Source organism: Lepisosteus oculatus, chromosome 17 (genome assembly GCF_040954835.1).
Source record: "Lepisosteus oculatus isolate fLepOcu1 chromosome 17, fLepOcu1.hap2, whole genome shotgun sequence".
Classification (NCBI taxonomy): Eukaryota; Metazoa; Chordata; class Actinopteri; order Semionotiformes; family Lepisosteidae; genus Lepisosteus; species Lepisosteus oculatus.
The window spans coordinates 14,772,316-14,798,490 of NC_090712.1; the positions used below are offsets into that span (position 1 = coordinate 14,772,316).

Consider the following 26,175-nt stretch of genomic DNA (forward strand, 5'->3'; position numbering starts at 1 on the left):
TGAATCTAATCACCAGATAATAATAAGTAATAGTAAATAATACATCTCTAATCACAAAAAGTTAAATAGCTATATAACCCTGCAACCCACAACTGACCACTCACTTAAGCTCAGCAGTTGTGAACCTGGCCAATACCTGGATGGGAGACCTCCTGGGAAAGATAAGGTTACTGCTGGAAGAGGTGTTAGTGGGGCCAGTACAGGGGGCTCACCCTGTGGCCTGGGTCCTAATGCCCCAGTATAGTGAAGAGGACACTGTACTGTGGGGAAAAAAGGCACCGTTCTTCAGATGAGATGTAAAACCGAGGTCCTGACTCTCTGTGGTCATTTAAAAGTCCAGGACGTTTCTTGAAAAGAGGGGGTGTGCCAAACTTCCCCCTGGTCTTTACCTACAATGGCCTCCTAATAATCCCTATCTATGAATTGGATTCATTACTGAGTTCAGTCATGTCCACTGAGTACTACTGTGAGGCAGGGGCGTAGCCACGGGTGGGCCTGGGCGCATACCCTTAGTGTTTACAGAGCTAAAATACATCCAAAGTATGTATGTGCGCTTTTATTAGCAGACCATTCTTGCAATTAAAGGTACGACTAATTGGTTAGCACTGTAATGCGACTATAACAATTCAGTGTCAAGTCTTTTAGGAAGTCACGGATTTCCAAATTAGGTGTCTTTTGGCATCGAAAATAGAATACTAATTTAATGGGTTTCATACACGTTTAAAAGCATCATGAAGGATCAAACAAGCCCATTTTCACTTGTTGCTTATAACAGTTCTAAGTATTTCTTATGCCCGCTTATAGATTGTTCAATAGTTTTACGAGTTACTCTGAAGTTAATATTTTGTTGCACCACACAATGAACACAACGCAAAACGCAAGATTCAAAATCCGTCCGAAATATTGTATTTAAAATACCATGCAGGGTTTACCTCGAGCTTCTTCTGGTATGTTATGCTCAAGTCCGCTGAATATTTAAAGGCAAGGTAAAAGCTCCGTGACGTTGGTCCCACTACAGACAGCACAAACGATGAAACCCACCTCATTCGTTAGTGCTACGTTTGTGCCTGTTGGTACCGTTGAAAGTAGCGTTTGTGCTGCTTTCGTTCCCGAGATAAAGCACCTTGTTTTTCCGCTGATCACGTGACCATGCACGGTGACTTTGACCTCCAGTGACCCCGTCTGCCGAGTTCAAGCGCGCTGTTACAGTTTAGCTCGTACCCTTAACATTTTAAAGACAATCAATATCCATAAACATATAGTCTCCTTAAAATAATGGCAACAAGTTAACCAATGACATAAACCTGTGGTTGTAATGTCTGTAAAATCACCGTGATTGTAAGATCTATGGTTTTTATTTTCTAAGGCACGTTTTCCTTTTCTTCCCCTACCTTGACACGCTTTTGCCAAACGCATAACTGTGGGACACCATCGCAACAAGACCTAGATAGGGACCCCATGCATATTGCATGTATATCGCGGCAGTGTATGTCACGACTGGCGCCTTGCTTCCATGCCACCCTGGCACGACTGTCGCAATAAAGGTATCAAATCAGGACATGATATACCCAGATAGGACATAACATAACGCATATCGCGATATGACATACCCCGGCAAAAATGCCCCGACCCATGTCGCGACATGAAAGGCTCTATATCGCGATATGAAATGTCCCGACAAAACGCCCACCCCCCATGTCGCGACATGGAGCTCATGTATCGCGATATGGGCGTGACAGTTTTGGTCATATCGCGATACATGAACTCCATGTCGCGACATGGGGGATAGGGCGTTTAGGCGGGGTATGCCATATCGCGATATGCGGGCTTCATGTCGCGACATGAGCGCGGGGGCGTTTGTCATATCGCGATATGCGGGCTTCATGTCGCGACATGAGCGCGGGGGCGTTTTGACGAGCCAATGTCATATCGCGATATATAGACTTCATGTCGCGATAGTGACCTGCCAGACGCAATGGGTATCGCGATGTGATTGTGATGCGCGCACTCCTATCGTGACATGCTGTCGGAGTCGTGAACGCGCTGTGGGTGCCATGACATTCTTTGTCTACTATTCAGTTTTGACCTCAGTGCGACTTCTCTTAGATTGATCAGTAATTGGAAACCAATGGATGTGTTACTGTATATCCAGCGTGCTCACACAGCACACACGGTTAACCGGGGCTACAGTATTTGGACCAAGAAGAACATCCATCACCTGTGTATCTACATGTTCTCGGAACTTCCGCTGTAGCGCTTTACCCAATCAGAGTGTCGATTCTCACTCTTCACCCAATCGCGGCCCGAGCTGTTCGGGGTTTAGCCAATCACGGGTCTGGGAGCTGTGCTTGAGCAGCGCCAGGTGGATCGGCTTGTTTGCTGTCAAGGAGAATCTATTTTTAAAATGCTTTACTTATTTGTAAAATAACTACATCGGCTTATTTTGTAAATGTCTTTATTCATTCACAATGTTCTGTACTCTTCGAAATAAATACATTTTTATTAACTGTCTGCGCTGCTTTCTGTAATGAATACATGGTATTTGAACAATTTTAATCGTATATCTAAGGTAGGGGAAACACCTTCTGCTTTGTACTTAAAAAATGAATAGAAATGTAAAGTCTATGATCATTATATTATTATGCTCGTGCTTTCAATGTTTTTATTGTTAAATTATATCGATCTTGAAACTATACCTGAAAATGTGAATATGGGCTCTCGTGTTTTACCAGCGGTAATGTGGAAACTGGTGTCTCTTCACCAATGAAAGGAGTACACAAGCAATACATTTTCGAGAACATGGTTAAAAATGAAAAGAAAACACCTAAACCAATGAACTAACATAGTAACTTCTCCCTAAATGTAAGACTGTTTATTCGCGCAAAGGCTGCAAAGTCTGGGGTCAACTGATCATAAGATCACAACTGAAAGGTGGTGGTCGTGACTTTACTGTTTTGCACGTCACACAGTGACGTCACAGTCAGGAAAAGAAGGCGCTATATTGAAATATTTTGAAACATCCACCCAACCCGACCAGACAGACTCGGAAAACAAATTGCCCCCATTGTTTTTATGACAATCAGGAGTTCAAGTACTGAGTTTGTTGCTACCTGTAAACAGCCTAGATAGTAGATAGTCACTTGATTACCCGAAAAAAACAAGGCACTATATCTCGGAAATGAAAGCAGCAAACAGAAGCTACTTACAGCGACACAAACCGGCACAAACGCAGCACTAACGATTGAGACCGGTCCGGTTCCCCTACGACGTTGTAGGAGGGGTTGAGTGATGTCACACACACCCGAAAAAGAAGGCGCTATATCTCGGGAAAGAAAGATGCTGGGAAGTTACTTTCAACGACACAAACGTAGCACTAATGAATGAGGTGGGTTTCATCGTTTGTGCTGTCTGTAGTGGGACCAACGTCACGGATTTTCTACCTTGCCTTTAAATATTCAGCGGACTTCAGCATAACATACCAGAAGAAGCTCAAGGTAAACCCTGCATGGTATTTTAAATACAATATTTCGGACGGATTTTGAATCTTGCGTTTTGCGTTGTGTTCATTGTGTGGTGCAACAAAATATTAACTTCAGAGTAACTCGTAAAACTACTGAAAAATCTAAAAGCAGGTATACGAAATACTTAGAACTGTGAAAATGAGCTCTAGCAGCTTTTCTTTAGATAAAGACAAAGTCCTCAAATGAGAGACCTTTGCAAACTAGCTGTCATTTGAAAGGGAATTTGCCGACTCTCTAGACAGTGACGAGATTATCGCCATATTCAATTCCAAGGCCAAAACCGCATAACAGAGGTAGGCACTTGATTGTTTTTTTGTGCGTGTCCGCCGTGGCACAGTAGCGTTCGGCAGCCTAGGTAATTGTTGCTTAACCTGTCTGTGTGAGAGAGAAACAGTATGTACAGTATACATATATAAGGTTCCGCTAATTCTGCTTTTGATTATACCACTCGAGAACTGCATTGTAAATTGGAGGGGTGCCCCCGTGCTGGCAGGACGGTCAGTTTGAGCCCGGGCCACCCACTTTTGCACAGACCCACCCAAAAATCAATTCCTGGCTACGCCCCTGCTGTGAGGAGAGCGTACTGGCAAACTATGGATGCAGTCGTGGATGCTACACGTTGGTTCCTGGAGGAGGGGAGTCCCCATTACCAGTAAAGCACTTCGAGTGGAGTGTCCAGAAAAGCGCTACATAAGTTTCAGTAATTATTAATTATTATTACAGTGCTCATTTGAAAAGGCGCCCTCTAGTGTTTATAAGGATATTGTGTTGCAGATTTCCTTTGCTACCAACGGATTGTGCAACTGAGGTGCGTTTAATTGGGAGACACCACCTGTTCTTTCTGTAGATGATCTGTCCAGAGAGTTATCAGTCAGTTACAGGTCTGCTAGGGTTTGTCATGAGATTTGGCTTGAGAAAAATACGCCCGACTCCATAAGAGGGTTCAGATACCGTTAAAAAGTGACCGTGATTCTGTTTTATCGTAACATTTAAAGCATATAGGTCATTTAATTTCACAATTGGGAATATTGTCCAATGTGCTTTCGTCGCTGCATACTTCAATATATAATATTCACTCTATCTTTTGAGGGTCAGGTCATTCATTAGTACAGGCGACGTTGGGAGAAAAGTCCATTTGTATGGATATTTCTTTATTATGTCTATATCACCACTTATTGTGAAGCCCTTACCTGACGTGTAGTGCATAGTGACAGATTTAGTTCATCGCGCCTTCAAATAGAGCACAAATTGCCTTTCAACATTTCAGATAACCTTCTATAATCTATGAGACAATTACCCAGTGAAAATGAAATGTAATTTCACTGGACTTTTAATTTGAAACTAAAAGCACAATCAATGACCAATTTATTAGGAAGAAAAAGTGTGACTGGCACCTTAAACAGACTCAAAACGAAGACTGCTACTAAACTTTAATAGTAGTAAGGGTAATGAAGAAACTGCTCACTATAGCATCAGTCAGGTCAGTTAAAAGCAAAATAACAGCTCATTAAGGCTGAAATACATGACGAATCGCTAAATATCATGTAGTCGAACGTGACGCACGACATGAATGTATTCACAGAACAGAATGCACTTTATATCGAGGACCCCTACATGTACTGATAACAGTCAATCTCACTCCACGGAAACCCCTTTCAGGACGATGTCGACTTGATTGCGCATGTCCGTGACTGGTCCCTAGTTAGATATTGTGTGAATCGTTTCATGGGGGGTCTCTGTTGGGGGCTTTCACTTCAATATCTTAGGCCGATTGTTGACCATTTTTAATCTGTTACAAGCTCACTGAATATTTTTTGTTGTTTTTTCCCCCTTTTTCCCGCTGTTAAAAGATACACGAGAGCCGTAGCAGCAGCAACAATAAAATCCCCAACACATTCCATAATAATAATAATAATAATAATAATAATAATAATAATAATAATAATAATAATAGCTTACACTTATATAGCGCTATTCTGGACACTCCACTCGAAGCGCTTTACAGGTAATGGGGACTCCCCTCCACCACCACCAGTGTGCAGCCCCACCTGGATGATGCGACAGCAGCCACAGTGCGCCAGAACGCTCCCCACACACCAGCTCTCAGTGTGGAGGAGAGCAGAGTAATGAAACCAATTCATAATGTAGAACTTGATAGTACTGTAACGCTTCGGGGTTAACGTGCAGTACTATTTGTTTTTTTTTTCATACATACAACTGAATGAACGAATGCCTTTGAAATTAAACGGGATGAAATGGAAACACATTATGGACAACAATCTGATGTTTATACAGGTCTATGTATTTAGTAGTCCATCTCAAACTCGGAGCGCATGAATATTTTATTATATAACAATATGGTAATCGATATTGTACAAAATCACAAGAGTTTATGACGGCATCCAGTTATCCCATTGTTTCCAAGGTGCATGAACCTCCTGGCAAGTTGAGCCACTCTTACTGTTGTGTGTGTATGTGTATGTGGGGGGGCGTGTCCATCTATGACATCACTCCTCGGAATTGCTGGCTATAGCTGAGCAGGAGCGAGCGAGAGGAACCACAACCCAGCCTTCCAGCTAGGAGTAACGCGAAAGCGCTCTGTTGAACTGACTTTACGATTTCAAATTAGCAAGCTAAGTGTCTATAGTAGGAGGCGGAAGAACATGAAATACTTTTTCCTGACCACCCTGACAGCTGAGCCTTGCCTGAAAACTTACATGGTGACCTGAAACTGGAACTTGGGAGACGGGGAAAAGTATGACGGTAAAGGTGTACGTTTCCACGGGAAAGAGTCCCCCCTCTTTTCACTCTCCGTAGAACTGGAGGGGGTCCTTCGCAGCTCATTGCATCGCTTTGCACTCTCTGCTCTAAAATGAAGTTTGGTAAAAGCATTTGCATTTTGAATGTGGGTGGCACCAAGTACGCGTTCCCCAGGGATGTAATAAAGGATTTCCCTCTGAGGAGAGTAAGTCGGCTGCACAGCTGCGTCTCGGAGAAAGAAGTGCTGGAAGTTTGCGATGACTACGACCGGGAAAGGAACGAGTTTTTCTTTGACAGGCACTCCGAAGCTTTCGGCTTCATCATGCTCTATGTCAAGTACGGGAAGCTCAGGTTCGTCCCGCAGATGTGCGAGCTGTCCTTCTATAACGAAATGATTTACTGGGGCCTGGAGAGCTCCCACCTGGAGTTCTGCTGCCAGAGGCGCCTGGATGAGAGGATGTCGGACACCTACACTTACTTCTCCGAAGAGGACACCAAAACGGAGGACGAACTCAGGGCCGAGGAGGAGCTGGAAAACCCGGCGGCCACTGGCAGAGGGAGCGCCAAGTGGCTAGAGAGAATGAGAAGGACCTTTGAGGAGCCTACTTCGTCCGTGGCCGCACAGATCCTGGCTTCTGTGTCCGTTATATTTGTCATTGTGTCCATGGTGATACTTTGCGCCAGCACTCTGCCGGACTGGAAAACCGCAGAGAACAACAGCGTGGAGGAGCACAGGTACACAGACAATTTAATGGATCCATCAGGGTATTTATATTTTATTTTATTTCATTACTATTTGTTTTTTAAGTCTCATTATACAGCAGCACCTTTCAATGTAGTTGTATATATATAACTTTTAATCTATGCAGGTTCTAATCCCACATGTAAAATATTTAACAGATTTACATTATGTTTAATCCCACTCTTAGTTAATACACCTATGTGGGCTGCAGTTAAAAAAGGAAACATTCATAGACATTCATTGCACACGCAGGAGGGCAATATATCTATTTACATTGTGTTATTCAGCTAGTTAAGGCATTACTCATCCGAAAATGTCAGACAAATTATCAGAATAAGTTTGATTAAAATATCCACGATTTCCCGAAAATTACCACTGTATGTATTATGATCCACAGAAGAGTTACAATAGTTAAAATATATTTTACATCATGTAAGCAGTTGTATGAAAAACATGTATCAACATTTTTAGGATTCTCAGTCTCATGATTCAAATTGCATCAAAAGTAAAAATGAGTATAGCCTTATCAAATAACTGTTTAAAGAGACCGAGTGGTTCCTTAGCACGAGAAATTGAAGCTTTAGAAGTCTTGAATAGCGATAAATATGACATACATTCTTCACAATTACAATTACTGTTAACCATTTTTGGTCTTAGACTTCAAATCCTTAATTCACTTTATTTGTTTCCATAGGAATACACAACACATCTTAGAAAGACACACTGATTGTAAAATCTTGTGAATTTGTGTGTCATTTCAGTGTGTTTAAACGTTATATGCACTTCGAATAGTAAGCCATATTTACCCTTACATCATTGTCAAATGTCAATGTTCTGTTGTCTTTTCCTCTGTCGGAATTCACAACTGTTCTTTTATTTTTCAGAGTTTAAAATTACTGCATACAAAATCTGTACAAAGCAGAGTGGAACAAAATTTAAAAACTACAGTAAATAATCTTACTTTTGGTAGTTTTGCGGTTAAAGATTCTTGACTCCTCGTGTGTGGTTTGCATAAACTTTTTTCTGATACGAAAAAGTCAGAAAATATTGATGCTTTAAAATGACATAAAATACATAACATCCATTTGAATAAATGAATAAGCTGTACATTAATACCACTTGTGTTTTTCACTCGCTCTTCTTTGTTCTCGTGGTAAACACTTTCAGGTATAAAACACCTTGTAATTGTCTTTACTAATTAATTAGCTCATTTTGGAACATTACCCAGCACAGTCTTCAAAAGGAGATTTTGAATACGCTCATACCAACGTTAACGCAGTAAGGCAAGCGCTTTAGTTTTTAATTTATCCGCTTCCAGATACACATAAGCATTTTCTTTTTTTAAAAAAGAGAAAATACAGATAATAATATAGATTTAAATTTCACTCAGTACCGATTTGGCGCGCAATAGGATTTCCCTCGGGTATCCCTGAATTTAGTCAGAAGTTTATCCAGCAAGAGATCGATGCAAAACCCAGTAAGAGCCGAGTTAAAAAAAACAGAATTACGTTTGTAAACTAGAAGACGAATGAGGCCAGCACTCGAAGTTGTCGCAGCGATAATCTAGTCGATTCGGCTGTGGTCTGTAAATACATACTGTAAATAAGTTATCCTTTATGTCGACCCGCTCGAAACTAGATTGGCTGACCGAATGCGAAATGTGTGCAGGTGTCAACGAGTATCTGTTTCAGTCTATTGCTTGCTCGACGTTTCCATTATAGAAGCCTACTACTTTCCCCAAAGAACGAGTCAAAATCATTAAGCTCTTGTCTCGTAATTCATTTGGAATTCATCTGTGCTCAGCTTTTGTTTTCGAATATGCACAAACGAGAATAGTAGATTAGTTGTAATGATAATGGCTGACAGGTATTTGCTATTAAAGTGCACAAGTACAGAGATAAGAGGAGTTGTTATTTCATGATTGATTTGATAATCATTACAGTTACTACCGCCGTCAAGGCACATGTAGTCCAAAGCAAATACTATTAGAAGACTTGTAGTGTTTGTCTCTCACAATGTACACCTTAACATCTGTAATAGTGTAGATCTAAAAAGCACTGATTATTTAAACGTGTTTTTAACAATACATTTGCATTTAAAAAAATTAACATTAGTTTACAATAAATCATTCTTGCTACATTAACAACTGTTTATTACTTTTAGTTGATATGAGCTAGCTTGTGGAGCTGTGGTGGCTCAAATGGCAAGGGTGTCTGGCTCCTAACTGGAAGGCCCTGGGTTCAATCCCAGGTAGGGGCAAGTGCTGTACTGTAGCTTGCTCTAATTCCTTCCAGATGGCTCCCAGATCACAGCCTGCTTTCCAAGTGAGTAGTGGCAGTTAATTCTTCTGGAGTGTGATGATCACCTCCACCTCCAGTGTTGGATGGTTGAGGAAAATGGTGTCCCTTGCTCCCCATTCCCCATGGGCCTTTATGGCCTGAAAAGGGGACCCTACAACCCAAGATAGATTATAAAATCTTATTTTTAATGTCCTGTTAAATTTAGTAACAAAAACAGTTCTCATGGCTTTTTTTTACTACAAGTTTCTGTAGCTGGTAATAATTGTTATCTTTAATATGGGAAAAGGATCTCTCAAGCTAAACACAAATGGTAAAGGCAGTCATTGTAACTGGTTAAAAAAAACTTCATCGACAAAGAAGAAATTCTTCACTTTCTGACTGGATCGTGTCAGGAATTACATTTTTAGTGTATAAAGCACTCTCAGCGTTGGGTGTCCTGTCTCAACTCACACGTCCAAGATTTATATTTTTATTGGAACTAATGCATTTTCATTTTTTTCTGCCTCTATCATATCTATTTAAAACACCGCCAGTAGCACGTTGCCTTCTACAATAGCACTGTTTCTTGTCAGAGCACTCTCCACCCAGATTGTTTTAACTCGTGTGTCTGTCTTGTTTTCATCGTCGTCACACGGGCCGATCACAGGTACCTGGAGGCTCCTGACCCCTCCTGTTTGATAGGTTGTAAGTTTGTGAGTGTGTACAATGGGGCACAGGTGAGCACAATGTAAGTTTACAGCCAATCACAGCACAAGAACACAGGCCAGGTGGAGGTACTGTAACACCTGGTGACTGGCTGGCCAGAAGGAAACTGGAGCGCCAGAAGGGTCAGGTTTGTGACTCATGGGAGAAGCATGAAGCTACAAATGTCAGCTTGCCGGAGTTCTACCCAAGGAATCAGAACCAGATTGCCTTAACCTTGGATTCTGTGTAGTCTATAGGGTAAATAAACAGTAGTTACTAGTTTGATATTGCTGAGAAAAAAGGTTAATATTTTATAAAGAACATTTCATCTAATATTTATTCAACAAATTCATGTATCAATACAGTTAAGATCCTAAATAAGAAAAGAAGAATGCATCTGTGAACTTTCTTTACTGATACAGATATTGTATAAAACCACATAAAAATACTAATGATTTATTAGGTGTAAATCATATGACGGACAACAGCAATTTGTATTTGAAGTTATATATGTATTTTATATAATTATATAAGTGTGATATACTGTATTTACAGTTTGCTCCCAATTCACTGAGAATCAAATCCTTGTTTGATATTATGGATTTGAATTGCGAATCAATGGGCCTGGACATTTGTTGGTGAATTGCTGATTCCCATGCTCCCCAGCCTTTAGCTTTCATACCATAGTATTGTGTTATTTTTCATCACTCGACGCTCAGTACTCGGTGTCACGGTCTCTGGTTTGAGATGATCACATGTCACAAATTTATGGGCTCATTTTACAATAAAGTGGTGCTAGTCACCAAAATAAGAAAAAAATCTGAGGAAAAAAAACTTCCATTTATCATTTAGGCTGGGTACTGAGCAGCAAGACGCTCAAATATTTTCAGTTTAATAGATGCATGGCTACAGAGAGGTTCATAATTTAAATATACGTTAAATATGATAAATACAACTGCCTAAAGTACAACAGTTATGTACGTATTATATACTGTACATACAGAAAAGTGCTCTTCAAAAATTTGGAAACATGGAGTACTAAGAGAGAGAACAGCATTATTCATTTTTCTTCTGTGTAATCTCTGGATTACATATAGAGATATAGAGCTCATTCTTGAATAGATACCAGGCAAAATGCAAGTTCATCTCAGATATATAGTGTTTGTCATAAGAGAATTATCATACTTTGCTGCCATTATATTAGACATCAATGTCTGTAAATCTTAAAGTAACAGAGGGAAAATCAGTTTAGGGAATGCAACATTCGAGAGAATCTCGAGATTATGGTAAAAAGAAAATGAACAGCTTTGTTCTTTCCCATGGCATATCCTCCACATGGTGTTTCCAGACTTTTCAATGGTACTGTACATGTATGCGTGCTTGTCATTTTCAGTTTGTATTAAGAATATTAAAACGACCTACTGTTGATAGACGTGTTGTTTAATCATGACAAAAGGTTAAAAGTAAAATGTGCCATTGTATTTGTCTTCCCTCAGTAAAGTTTTCTCCCGCTCTCTCTCTCTGTTGGCTGTGCTGGGCCTTACAGGATCATTGAGGCGGTGTGCATCGGGTGGTTCACAGCAGAGTGCATTGTGCGCTTCATCGTGTCAAAGGACAAGTGTGAGTTTGTGCGGCGGCCCCTCAACATCATCGACCTCCTGGCCATCACACCTTACTACATCTCCGTGCTGATGACCGTGCTGACGGGCGAGAACTCCCAGCTGCAGCGTGCCGGTGTCACGCTGCGGGTGCTGCGCATGATGAGGATCTTCTGGGTCATCAAGCTGGCCCGCCACTTCCTGGGGCTGCAGACCCTGGGCTTGACGCTGAAGCGCTGCTACCGGGAGATGGTGATGCTGCTGGTATTCATCTGTGTGGCCATGGCCATCTTCGGAGCCCTGTCTCAGCTGCTGGAGCACGGCCTGGACCTGGAGATGGGCAATGAGGACTACGCCAGCATCCCCGCTGCCTGCTGGTGGGTTATTATCTCCATGACCACCGTTGGCTATGGAGACATGTACCCCATCACCATGCCTGGGAGGGTGCTAGGAGGCGTCTGTGTGGTCAGCGGAATTGTGCTCCTGGCACTGCCCATCACCTTCATCTACCACAGCTTCGTCCAGTGCTATCATGAACTCAAGTTCCGCTCTGCCCGCTGTAGTCGGAGCCTGTCCGCCGAATTCTTAAACTGACCAACTACACCACCGCCCTCCTTCTGCCTACGTTCTAGCCCTCGTTTACCCATTGAGTCATTGAGTCATTCTCCTGTTTTCGTTTGTCGTTCAGCAGCATCAAGGACAGACATATTCCAGATGCAGACGCAACTTTGCCTTTAGTTTCTAAAGCTTTTTGAGCTGTTTCCTCCAGTCTTTCTTCCTGGGGGCTGAGAATAAGACCTGAGGACATGCCATCAGTGGTCAATCGAATTCTCTTGAGTTTAGGCTTTGTTGTAGGAAATCCACAAAATGTCAGCACTCAGAATGGAAGAATACAATGTACAAAAACAGAATGGAAGATATTTAGTGGGCAACCAGAGAAACACAGTTCACTTTTTTTGGCCTTAAATTTGACTGTGTGGTAGCAAGCCACAGTGATGGAAATGATCATTTCAGCAATAGTGCTGGAATTGGTAGAAAGTAAGGATCAGACATGAACCATTTTGAAGACTGTTCCTTGATTTAGTTCCTAAATTTCTTGATTTAAATATAACAAACTTTGGGGGTTTCAGATGTGATGTTCACAATGCCCTGACATGCTTAATAATCTGAATAAGGCTACAAAGACCACAGATTTTAAATCTCCTGTCCTTTTTCTGTTTTAACAAGGTATGCACTAAAGAGTCCTGGAACTGCCTGGTATCAGCTGCATGCAATAGGGAGAAGATGATTGGGCTATTTTGTGTCCACTGATAAAGGTTTTTACTTCAAAGTACATCTTGTACAAATCTTTGTGAAGAGAAAAAAAATACTAAGTGTCAGACTTATGGAAGAGCAACCTCTGAAAGTGAGAGCAATCAGAGATATCTAATTTTTAACATAATGTCTAAACCAATTTTTCTTTTCTCAGAGGAAGGTGCTAGTGACACTTTGGAGCAAAGATCTTTACCTATCTTAGCATGCCTGAAAATTTGACGTGCCACACAATCTACTCTCTCTTGCAGTGCCAGCTGTAGTGATTCATTGATCTGCCTGCTTTGCCTGGTATCTATTTTTTTATTTAATAGCCTGGATTGATTAAGCAATTCCCTCTACATTTTGTCTGTCAACACAATGGAACACGCTTCAGCGTTCCACTGCTAATGCGATATCACAATCTTCTGTCAACAAAAAAATAATGTGATCACTGATGTTCTTCAAGCCCACAACGTAAAACCTGTATACAATGTAAACTGGAAGGTTCCACACAGCAACAGTAAGCCACAGGGAAAACGATGGCATGACTGACACCTTGCAACCAAAGGGGCAATATTGAGATTCATAATAGATTCACAATAAATGGCCCTTTTGGCTTTTTCCTCAAGGGCTGTGTTTTCTGAGGTCTGCATACCAAAGTGAAATACAAACATGTCCTTCAGGAAGAAAATACAAGATTAAGGATACAGGTTCATTTTCTTCACAGAGAGATGTGATTTTTTTTTTGGTATGACGATTTTGAAACACAATCCGCAAGGTACCGGCTATACCACCCTATTTCCCTGCGTCTTACTGCCACTGCCATGGTCACAAGACACACTCACTTCTCGTCTTTGAGTCCTTCAAACTGGTTGCTTTTGAAGGAAAAAAAAACCATTACAGGTATGCAGCAGGAACAAGATCTGAACATTGTAAAACATGTTGTCATTATTCTTGAAGAGTCCCTGTACCATAGTGTGCGCGGGCAGGGGGCGGTTGAGCAGGGACTTTAGTGATGAAGGTTACATCATTTACACATCAAGACTGATGATATGGTTAGGGGTCTGTTATCTCATCCTTTTTATTGGCTGTTACCTGCAAGAGTACAAAGTCATTCTTACATTTGGAAGACTACATAAGTGCTGGCGTAAGTTTCCATATCAGGGAGTGGTTGAATTCACACTAGGGTCTCATTACATGATTTAGCTGATCCGGTTGGTAGGGATTCTTCATTTCTCCACTACTTAATATGTCAGGTTAAGTCAGTGCCATATTAAATACAATGGAGAGTGAGGTTAAAAATATTCAGAGGAATGTGGCTATAAAGTATACCCCTGTTGTAACCTCTTACAGATGCTGTATTATTTATTTTATTAATTTTATTTTAGAAGATATGCTGACTTTCAATAAAGGTTTTCATTAATCTTAAATTACAAGAAATATACATTTGTAGTGGGTTTGCTTCAAATAAATATATATATTTTAAAATATTAATGCTATATAAGATTTATAATTATAATAATAGACTTTCACCACCCAGTGTTTTAATAAACCTTTCTGTTGGTAAAGTGAAATGAAACAATACTCTGGTGCACTCTTGTAAAAAAAAAAAGCATCTACCTTTTCCAGGACTGAACTCTGATTGCTTTTTCACCAACAGTCTTCTATGGATTTTGTAGTATACAGTATATGTAAATTCAGGAAATTAAAACTACCTAAGAAAATTAAATTTGTGCAAACTATGAGAAAAATAAATCAGCTTGTTCGTTTTGGTTTGCTTAGGTTTTGAATTGTGTTAGATATTGAACAATGTTTTTGTAAACAGGCTCATCAGAGGTTCACTTACATTTTGTGTCTAGGCTTAAGCTTAAACAGCATCAAGGAATGTACTGTGCTATGGTCCATGCAGAGTTCCTGGAGATTCTGTTGAAGACTTTTAGTGGCTTGGCTATGTCACAATTATTTAGCACTTTTAGCACTGTGTTCAACTCCATGCTCGATTTTATATTAATGTAGCAACAATATTTTTCTCTCTAACAATACAGGATCAGGGCATAATGTCTCTTTGTTTACTGATGTGACCTGATTTCACTTAAGTAGGGCTAGTAATCCAGTAGAATAACAGCACTCGGCGCCTACAATATCATAAGAGTACGGAGTCCTTCCTGTGCCTGCGTGCCTGCCACAGAGGAGCTTGGCAACAGGGAGATTGGCCGAGCTCTGATGATACTGTGGGGGTGAGCTGCTGTTAGTCTATATTAATCTGAAGCACAGCTGCTCTTAAGAAATCTGGTTGTGCTTTACACAGCTAATAGTGTAATTTACTGTGTCCTTGTTAGAGTTAGATATTCCCCATATCCACAGTTAGTGTAAAACAAAAGCAAAGATTCTTGCAAGACTTTCAAAGACATTTAAATTCAATTAAAACATCCATAAATCCACCAACTGCAAATTCCAGACCCAATACTTTAGTTTGCTGTGATTTCTGTGAACTTGCATCTATGCATCACAAAGCTGCCATTAGGTACTGGGTTTTAATTTTACAATTAGAGGTGAGTCACATTATTGATTTAATCTGGTTATTAGGAAATAGAAACAGTGGCCATTTCAACCATTGCTCAAATTATCATACAATGCCAAATGGATTTTTATAAACATCCTTGGACAAAAATATCTTATATTCACACAATGAAGGCCATGCACTCAGCCTGCCTGAACATTAATCAACATTTTCCATGTTTAATGGCTGCCAGCATTCATTATGTGTGATGATAATGCGCTTGGAGAATCTTTGCAGGTCTAATCACAGCTAAGGTGTGGGAGCATACACACTGTGGAGATCAACACCTACTGTGTCAGCCAGGTCTGACTCCAAGCAAAAAGACATGCTCACAACACATCAGTATGCCACACACTGCGCATTATAATTGTACTGCTTTAACAACTCATCAGAGATGGTAAGAGGAAGCTGCAGAATGAGTGTACCACATACAATAAAAAACAGATGACAGCTAAATTATAAAAACCTCTTTATCTTGCAGCAGCATCTTAATGGTTTACATTTTCCTCTTGATTCGATCCCTGAATAATGTAGAAATGAAACAGAGAGGGACATTTTCAATGGCTCTTATTTAAAATATATTTTAAAACAGAATACATTTACTACCCCCCAAAAAACATAGGGCTTTAACACAGGCTAATACTTAAATGGCGATGTAAGCCGTCGGGGTTACACACTTGCACTTCATTGATGAAGCATCCAGAAGTTATGTTGAATAAAACAGTGTTACCATCTGGCTCGATGACCTGAATCATAATCCAAAGGTGATATCATGATGTTCAATGGAAAGTTACAAATATTTTCTTTGTGAGTCAGAAAAATCTAAAAAGAAAACGATGAATTGTATAAGTAAGTCAAAATAGTGTAACAATGCAGTAGGTCTGGGTTGTTTGAACAATCACGTAATCCGAACAGGCTTGCTCGTAATTAAATGCTCATGCACACTGCCCCCTGTGGAGTGTTTGTGGAATCATTTAACATTTAATCTATCAATTGACTAAATAAAAAGCATTTAGTAATCAATCATTAGGTTTTGTAATTAAATCCAGCAAGACCTAATTCTATTCCAAACAGAGTTTAAATCACACTGCACTGGGAATGCTATTGACCAGAAGAAAGCAGGTTATTGTTCTTATTAGCCTAACTATAAAAAATGCCTATACCATCAATTTTTAACATGTATCTATTTTCATTTAGAATAAGTGATTAAAAGCAAGTCCAATATGGTCCAAATGGTGAAATAAACATGAATAATGAGATTTTCTTGCAGCATTCCTGAAAATATTTTATTTTTTTAGCACCTGAATATCTAGAAATGTCATCTGATTAGATTTATTATTTTATTGTCCAATCCTAGCCCTTTTTTCTGTTTTATTATGAAATGCATCTTGTTTCACTTGGGTCTAAAACTCACAAATCTTCTCCTGCTGCCTTTGCTTTCATATCTAAGGTGTTGCTGTGCTTATGTTATCTGAAGCAGAATACTATACTGCAGAATATCCATATTGGTCCAATGTTATTAAAGACCTTCCTATTCTGAAAAAAAACACAACCAGGAAGATACAGGATGCACATTCCACCTTTAATACGTGGGGAAAATCGTATAATCCTCCATGTCCTTTAAAGCTGTGTCCTTTCAAATAGACTTTCGGATGACTCTCCTTTATGTGGATTAATTTTGAAAAGGCCTGGAACTGTGGACAGGAGACTACTTTTTATAAGCCAAAAGGTTGTTGTAAATTTATAAGGAAGCTGCAAAGGCAGATTTATCCTGGACATCCCAATCTTTTATACAAACCACACCATATTAAAGAAACATTTAGACATGTATTGAACACAATTCTGCATCATCAAATTTATGGAAGGTAATTTTGAGATTAACCATTCAGGTTACAAGCTACTTCAGTTTCATATGAACAATATGGCTAACACAATATGCAGAACAAATGGCATTTTGGTGTGATGTCCTTGATAAAACAAGGCCCTTTCTTTGTTTCAGTATTCTGGTAGCTGATGGGAATTTAAATTATGTTTGTTGTATAGAAATAGAATTTTGTACATTATGTACTTTTTTTCTGATAAAATGTGTACAGTAAAAAGCACTGGTAATAGAATCACAAGCTGTGTTTGTGGCAGAACGCTGCTGAGAAATGATGAATTTCTGTGCTTTTCCTTTTGAAATATGAAATCCTGTAGAAAATTGATATTCCAAGACAGCTTTTTGGTTTTTCTAGTAAATAATCTGCTTCAATAGAAATCTTATTTTCAATATGGGGATCAAATTTCTGTTGTGTAAAATGTGACTGCAATTTCCGCAGAACCCTTTTGTTCATTAGCAGATAAGAAAGTTTCTAGTTTTTAATTTTATATAACATCTATTTTATATATTGCTTAGGTTTCCAGATAGAATGGCTATATGGCTCAAAATATTTGAATATAAATAAAACAAAATGCTTCTCAAGTTCTGTCTTGGTGACTATATTTGGAATGACAATTGCAGATTTCAACAAGGCAGATCCAAATCTGGATTCTACAAGTATGAAATGTCTAGCATGCTGCCATAGTAAACGCAAGTGGTCGTTTCCAGGTTTTCTGTCAGCACTATGATCCAATATACACAGTCCTGTGAGACCAACTGTTAAAAGGAAGTCCAGTCTGGGAAGATCAGAGGCATGTTTTCACTGTCAAGCTTTGACTGCTGACATTTAAAGGTTTAAAAACACCAGTGTGTAGCGGAGGTTTGATATTTCTATATCCCCTCTTCTCGGGATTCACTCAGGCTGACTTTAATCTTTAAAGCTTGAAATCTTTCCACCTCGTTAATTATTATTTTATTTATGTTTATGGACAATTATTGTCCATGTCTTTCACACTTTCAAATATCTAGCAGCATGGGAATGCCAAGTTAACTCCGTGTCTTCGTGTCAGAATCCAATCAGGTTACCTTGGCCAAAGGTTGCTGTATGAAACAGAATTAGAAAGCAGGAAAGATATTTGAGAGGATTCCAAGTGTCTTTCTAAGCAGTTTCTAGATCGTGTCAGTGAGTACAAGTAACACACAGCAAACACCAAACCACAAAGATGCTGCACAGGTCTCTAGATTTCTAGTTGCTTACAGTCGTTCTTTAATTCTACAAAAACATACATTTAAGAAGTAAGTTGATGTCGTATAGAGGTTTCCAAAATAATAGTTACTCCTTCCTTTATAATTCAACTTTTACTTAGCACAACCAATACCTATAATTTACAGGTCTGTGTATTTTTTCTACCTTTTAGTATCCGCCTTCTTTCTGTGCGAGGCAAACGCCAAATGTACTTCAAATTCATTTTAAATAACTGAAAAGGACTTATATCTGCATGTGTTTGAGGCGATCTCCAGACGTTTAACTCAGGCAATCTTGAATAAATGCATTCATCTTCTTTCACCTTATGTCTGAAATTGTTTCACGCCGAGATCAGACCCTCGTCAAAGGGCAGTTCAGGCTACTTTATACCGTTAACAGTTTCACCACAAGGCGGATAAGCACGAAAGAAGTCGTTGAACAGAATAGGGATAAATAGCAAGAGCAACTTCCCTCTATAAAGAACTATGTATGCCTAGCCAAGGGTTTGACTGCAGATTTGTTTTGTGGACAATATTTCAATCAGTTTGTATTCCAGTTAAATAGCATATGTTCAATCAGATACGATTCAATTAGAAAACTTTCTTCATTAAAAACGTTCCATGGGGACATACCTCGCTCTAACATTTAACGTAATTTTTAAACTAATCATATTTATTTAACAAAATCGCCTAGTTCATACAGAGCTGATAAAATGACCAATTATTTTTTTTATTTAAACAATCTATATTCTATATCAATCGACACAACATACAAACAGCTCACTAAATACTGTCTGGCCTAGTAATGACGGCTCAATAGTATCAGGTAGTTTTGCCTGAGTGAAAAAAGTAAAAATAATTTTAATTAAAAATAAAGTAACGCGTGATTAATTTTAAATAAACAAAACAAATAATTTCGTTATGTCTAAAAGTAAAATATAATCAGTGAAGCGATGTGCAGGCTACAAAATGTTCTTGGTTTTTCAATCAGGCAGGCGAGGCCAGCTCACAACGTCACTAGTGTGTGACAGCTCCAGAGGGTCGACCCTACGCCGGTCGCTGAGTGTAGTTGGCTTGTGGTGGAGGATCACGCACCTCTGTATTTTGCAATAAAAGTGTAAAATGTATTACAAATTTAGTGGATTCACACAAAGGCTAACGGGAGCGGCACCGGCAACAGCCTACAGCCCCCAGGTAAGTGTAAATCAGGTTATTGTAAAGTCAGAAAGGCGAGGTTACAAGGGTAGCAGTGACCTTCACAGAGGCCAAGTGTGAGGATTATGAATGAAAAATGTCCAGTTAACCACTTTCTTTATAATGATGACGATGCACGACTTCACCGGTTCACCGTGGATTATCATGGCAACTGTTTCTTGATTTTGATCAAAGATATGGACGGTATTGTAATTGTACAGAGGTAGTCATTTCCTGGCTTTGGTTTTCATTCCATCTCAGAATTAAATGACTTAATCTAGTTAATTAAGTGGATACGAAGTAACACCTGATCATTTGTAGGTTGGAATCAGGTGCTAATAGAACTTAAAACCAGAAAAAAGCTTGTACTGGAAGAATAGGTTGCCTATCCCCGTTTAGTATGCAGCTATATATGGAATCGTAATGTACAAATCCTTAACATATTTCATTTTCTGTCAATGTATTCTTCAGTGGAAATTTACACCAGGGCAGAACATGGTTTGCTTAATGTTTTTCACATTGTGATCTAAACAAATTCAGTGTGTTTACGATATGTATTTGATGTTTTTGGATTAGACGTTTTTGCCGTGGTGCTGTAGGACAATACTCCCTGGGACGTTAAAGGACATCAATATCAAGTGGTTTACTTTTTGTATTTTATACGGATATTGTGTCTTCTGGTCTTAATCTTAATCGAATACGCCTGTAAAACATTACTATGATGATAAATTCAGCCCATGAAAACTCATTGTGGCATTAATAGTAAGACCAGTGCCCTTCACCTCTCAGATTACCCTGGAAGGACGTTGCGTTGCTGTGATGAAAAAGCACCCGCGATTCAGCCACAACTTGATTGAAATGAGTTGAATGCAGGGAGAGTTTAAAAACAGTATGATTAAAGTCAGTGTCACAGTAGTAATCTCAATTAGACCACAGGAAGCAAGTAGTACAATTGTAGAGTCATGATTCCTGTAGAAATACAGGACTTATTTCATTCAAAAAGATCTTTTAAAAGTGTCACTTTAAGAACCCAAAACACTTTACGAGTTCGCAACTTGAATGGTCTACAGTGACTTAAATAAATTCCTTTGACTAAACGTTTACATTTCCGATCCTTTTGCAAGACATCTTCAGAAATATGTAAGTCTTTTCAGCACCGTAATGGGTTGGTTCTTCACAATGTATCAACATATTAGAGTAAATGTACCTGAGAGACAGTTTACCATTGCTAATCCTCTGCGGAGTCATAAATGCTCAGCTTCTCTTTCTGATCAAGTGGAATTCTAGCAAGGCATTGATTCAGCTGGGAGCTTGTTTCTCTAAACTGTAAATAGTGCTTGACAGGAGCTGGGGAGTATTGTTAAGCAAACAAAGTTGTTTGGCAAGGTGACCTTGGCTCCTGACAGCAGTGATGTGTGGAGCTGGGTGCTGGCAGGTACAGGGAGTGCAGGGGTGAAGGAGGAGAGGACACACAATCCAGCACAATCCAACCTTTTTACATCCCAAATGTTCACAGCAGTCAAGGACAAATTTTATTGAACATTTCAAATATTCAGTGACATTTCAAAAGTTTCTTCTTTAGATATAATAGACTAAAAGACTTTTGAAAAAGAAAAACTTTGCTGGAGAAAAGCAAAAGGTAAAGGTGAACCATAGTTCAAATCATCCCACTAATGTTGTATTTAGCATAGCCTATATAGAATAGTCCATTATTATAAAGGTCATTCCGTTGTAGCTGAGGCTACAGGCCTATTGATATTCAGACTGTGACTTAGAGGAAAGAGTCTGAATAAAGTCTGTGAGGTTAGGACTTAATCCACCCATCTAAAGGTTGTATAATCTGTCACTGTGGCTGAGTAGCCACAGTGTGTTAGTTGATGATAAAACCTTGTCATTTTTTGTATGATTTTCAAAAGAATGGAAATTGTAGTGTCAGAGTGCCGTAACTCAAAGAATTAGTTGAATACAGCAGTGATAATCTATATGTATAGTTTCTCTTTTCATGCCGACAATGAAGGATGTTGTCTTACAGGGGCTGAGACCAGCTGTACCAGCAGAACCCCCGCCCATGATCTTCGCCACCCCAACCAGAATTGTGTCCGAGTCGGGAGAAGCTGGCCAGTTCCTCGGTGCCAACAGAGTTCCTGATCTCCAGAAGTTATTTCAGGTAAAAAAAATCTCGTTGTTCTGCTCTCAGGCAGGCTTTATTAGAATGATAGTTCAGGTGGGTAGCTGCGTCAGCATGCGTAGGCTGCAAAGGAACAAGTAATGGGTTTATTCCACGCTGAAAAAAAGAAGAAAGAGAACACAACGTTTCGGCCGTGGAGCCTTCTTCAGGTGTGAGGGCCTTCTTCCTCACACCTGAAGAAGGCTCCACGGCCGAAACGTTGTGTTCTCTTTCTTCTTTTTTTCAGCATGGAATAAACCTATTACTTGTTCCATTATTAGAATGATTGCAAATGAGAGTAGGCCATTTTGCTCGTTACATTATTTTTTGAGTATCTGTTCCAGCCTTTTTTTTTTTGTAGGATCCCAGTGAATCTGCCTTAACAGTATGACTGGATATTTTATTGCAGACAGGGAACTTCTTAGTCTTTTTTTCTTTTTTCACTCTCTTGGTCACTAGAGAGAGGTCTCTTTATACATTTCTCTTCTGTTTTCAGAGGCACTACAACTATAAATTAGATGATTCTGTTTTGAAAATGTCATGTCCTGTATGTGTAGGCTTATTAACATGTTTTTGCTGCATACAATATATTGTGTAATATACTGTGATATAATATTGTATGTTAATCTGCTTGTTTAAACCTGTTAACTATTTAACACATCAGGGTGCTTTATGTTTTTCACCTGTTAAAAAAAGATCTTCAATGATACAATGGGAAATTAAGAATATTTGTAAAGAGCAAGATAATCTCTTATTTAAAACATCCTTTTTTAACAAATGCGTGACAGTATATAGAAAGGTTATGGAAATCTGTTGTATTTTGCTTGGTATTTGGTGATAGTATTAAAATAGATTAACTAGATAATAGAAGAGGCTGAGTATGTGGTCAGAGGGCAATACTCAGAATGAATACTCGATGTCTTGTGAATAAGCATCTGTTTAAGTGCACAGAATTGCAATATTCTGTATTTGGGTCACCATGTTGTAATGGGGTTTCTAAAATCACAATGTCTTGCTTTGTCTCATGTCTTCAGAGTGGGTTTGTGGTACTTTCCTACGGTTTGGTTTTTCTATATTGTTAGAGCACAACTACCCTGTCATTTAGGATTAAAAGTGTGTAATGAAGAAAACAATAGATGACAGTTGTTGCTTTAAATGGATAAGCTTTCCACTGGAGCATACATGCAAATAAGCATTTAATTGCACTTGTGAATATGACAATAAACTGAACTGACCTATCCTACCAGAGTAATAACACAAGGTGACAAAATCAGTTTAAAATGACCAACTTCAAATATCAATCTCATTGTTTTTTAACAGAGACACAAATGTGACTGAAGTTGGGGACTTCTTGTGTTTTTTGTTTTGGGGACTGTAATATATTAATAACTACAGGTAAAATGGAAGACATCAACTGCAAGATTCAAGATTTTAACTGACTAAAAACCAAGTTTCGTGTTTGAACTGAAATCATGAAGCAGCTCAGAGCTCTCCTGCTGATGCCCACACTCTCTCCCCAGAGGTCTGACGGGGTGCCGGTACACCTGAAGAGGGGAATGCCTGACAAGCTGCTGTACCGCACCACCATGGCTCTCACGATAGGCGGAACCCTGTACTGCCTCATTGCTCTCTACATGGCCTCCCAGCCCAGGAAGAAGTGAATGCTGTCTTCCTGACCGTCCTCTCATCCGGTGTTAATAAAACCCCTAATGACAATGACACTGTACAGGAATCCCAATCAACGACAACCTCGTTTCCATGATTAGCCTGTTAATATTGTATATAACCCCACTTCTTTAGAGCCAGTTGTTTTTCTGCCATTTATTTTTCCCTTCTGACAGCTTTTGTTTTCAGTTCCAGAGGGCATCCTTTAAAAACCCAGGTGAATGGCAGAACAATTCTGATTGCCTTGATTAGTGTTATTATGGTGTTATGGTTGCCTGCGTGGAGCTGTGAAAAGGCACTAATGGCAAGTCCTTTCCTCTTAGTCAGGCATCACTGAAAGGGATCTTGATGTTGGTGGGTTTGTTAAGGCAGGTACCATTGTTTGTGTTTAAAAGCAAATGTCTAGGGAAAATGCCCATTCACATTATGGTTTTGAACAGCCTCTTAACCCCAAGAAGCCATTACATTTAAATATTATAGCAGGGTCAAGTACAATGTTAACTACCACAATTATAAAAGATAAGTTTTTGTTTTCCTTACCCTCTCAGCCTTTCAGACTACTTCACATTGAAATGAGCTGTTTATAATGTGAACACTTGAACCTGAAATTAACAGAACCCAAGGAGAAATCGATGTGGCAGTCACCATGGTATGCAGGGATCAATTCACATTACAGTCCGTGTTCTTATGCAAGCAGTGTGTTGTTGTGTCTAGCAATGGATGGTTCACCTTTTGCATTTTGCAGATGTTCTGATGTATTTTGGATTGATAAATGGTTTGGGACTACAAAATGTTATATTCAGCATGTTAACTAATGGCTGCAAGAAGAAATCACTCGACTTGAGCGATAGAAAATTAAAAGATTTATTGTCAAAAGGGTTTAGGTTTTCTTTAAAAAGCCAAAGGCAATCATAAACAGCGATATGGCTTAGCAGCCAAAAATTGAATTCTTCATGTTAAAGTGTATGTAATATTACATTGTTGCCACTGATTCTTACAATAATTAATTCCACTTATTGTACAATAATGAGTGAGCTGCTGTAGAATAAAGGTGTCCGGATCTGTGTTATACTGTGACTATATCGTAGGATGCTTCTCTTGCATCCATGTCTTTTTGGGGAGAGTAAATTTATTTTTAAAGGCACATTTGTACAATAGTTTATTTTACTCTTTGGTTTAAAATATTGCAATAAAAATACATGTAGTGAATGAGTTCCTAATGCTTAATTTGCTGTAGTTTATTATGTATACAGTGTTCTGTATTTGCATAATTTACTACAACATCCCTTCCTTTAATCAATTAACAGGTATTAGATCTTCACTAGATCACTTGACGAAAATGGTTATTACCCACAAGATGTAAGATGTTCACCATTGCTGAGTATTTTTTTAGATATTGTAATAGTCATTATTAAACACCATAGATATCTCCATTCTTTCATCTCATTCATCAGCTGGCGAAAATAAATGTATGACTGTGCATGCAGATGAGTTGCCACACTGTATGACTGCAACAGGTTAAATTAAACAGGCTCTGGGATTAGTGATCAGTGTTGCCTGTAAACTGTGTTTGAGGGATTGATGAGGTACAACACTGCTGTTGAGAAGTTAAATGAAAAGCAGCTCGGCTTGATTTTTTTAGAAATTTTGTGTTTTGAAAAGGGAAACCAAATTGATCAAAGTTTAAAGAAACACCACATGCTAAAAGATAAATGCAGAAAAGGTGGAACATTGCAAGCAGTAAAGTCCATGATAAACCATTCCATGTTTTGTAAAACAGGTTAGGCATTGGTGTGGTGTATCAATAGTTACAGGAATACACCTTTGAACCAGAAGTTATCATTTATCTGACTGCAACCTGAACATTTGTGTTTGGTTGATGTTATTATATTATTTGTGTTTTAAACATTTTGCCATATTTGTGTGCAAATAAGAAAATCTTGATGAAATAAAATCCAAAAATAGGTTTGTATCTCCACAGAGAAGGTGGGTTATTTCTACATAAGACTGAGAACCTGTCATGTCTACGTTTTCCACTTGTGTAGTTACCTTGACCTCTGTCTGTTTGCCCTGTGACCTTGAGTGGGTGTTCCTTAGGGGCAGAAATGTAGAGTCTGAGTGTTGACACATGCTGTCCCTTAGGAGACTGGTTCATACAGTTTTCCCTGCTTTGTGAAACAAAGCATACCCCCTCAAGCTTAGAGGAGTGCTGAATGTCAATGGAGGATCACAGGTTTTATTTATAATGAGAGCCATCCACACAGAGAACTAAATTAAGCAATTGCTTATTTAGTTTCTTCACTGCTATGCGATGGGCCCTTCAGTCTGTGTTCTTTTTCAGCGTTTTGTTTGCATTATTTTTTCTCTAGAATATACGGGTTAGGAAAATAATTATGATGTCTAAATTAATTACAGCTAAATTTACATTTTCTTCCTTCTTCAAATTTTCTTCAGTTTTTTTCAAATTATTTTCTTAACAAAAATAAAATCATGCCAGATTATCTAAACTACTTCCTTGTACTACATTTTTTCCTGTCATTTGGAGGAAGGCAGAAACTGCAAACACCAGTGGTCTGATGTTGTTTTAG

At 39.0% G+C, this 26,175-nt stretch overlaps 2 protein-coding genes across 3 annotated transcripts; both read left to right on the top strand.

Annotated features, from left to right (window-relative positions):
- Nucleotides 1-5,986: 5,986 nt before the first annotated feature.
- On the top strand, nt 5,987-14,670 carry kcng3 (potassium voltage-gated channel, subfamily G, member 3). 2 transcript variants are annotated; one of them, XM_006638647.3, is made up of 2 exons: nt 5,987-7,046; nt 11,554-14,670. In XM_006638647.3, exons 1-2 carry the CDS (start codon nt 6,394-6,396, stop codon nt 12,197-12,199), a joined length of 1,299 nt encoding a protein of 432 aa, XP_006638710.1. In that variant the 5' UTR covers nt 5,987-6,393; the 3' UTR covers nt 12,200-14,670. The 2 variants fall into 2 exon arrangements, with proteins under 2 accessions (XP_006638710.1, XP_006638711.1); XM_006638648.3 differs by having other exon boundaries at nt 5,987-7,016.
- Nucleotides 14,671-19,581: 4,911 nt separating this feature from the next.
- Nucleotides 19,582-25,559, top strand: cox7a2l (cytochrome c oxidase subunit 7A2 like). Its single transcript, XM_006638649.3, has 3 exons — nt 19,582-19,755; nt 21,788-21,922; nt 23,443-25,559. The coding sequence occupies exons 1-3, from the start codon at nt 19,684-19,686 to the stop codon at nt 23,581-23,583; spliced, it is 348 nt and encodes a 115-aa protein (XP_006638712.1). The 5' UTR covers nt 19,582-19,683; the 3' UTR covers nt 23,584-25,559.
- Nucleotides 25,560-26,175: the final 616 nt, after the last annotated feature.

Coding starts and splice junctions, on each gene's coding strand:
- kcng3 (XM_006638647.3), top strand. CDS start 6,394: ATGAAGTTTGGTAAAAGCATTTGCATTTTGAATGTGGGTGGCACCAAG. Junction 7,047..11,553: donor AATTTAATGGATCCATCAGG/GTATTTATATTT, acceptor TGGGCCTTACAG/GATCATTGAGGCGGTGTGCA.
- cox7a2l (XM_006638649.3), top strand. CDS start 19,684: ATGTATTACAAATTTAGTGGATTCACACAAAGGCTAACGGGAGCGGCA. Junction 19,756..21,787: donor CAACAGCCTACAGCCCCCAG/GTAAGTGTAAAT, acceptor GTTGTCTTACAG/GGGCTGAGACCAGCTGTACC. Junction 21,923..23,442: donor ATCTCCAGAAGTTATTTCAG/GTAAAAAAAATC, acceptor CTCTCTCCCCAG/AGGTCTGACGGGGTGCCGGT.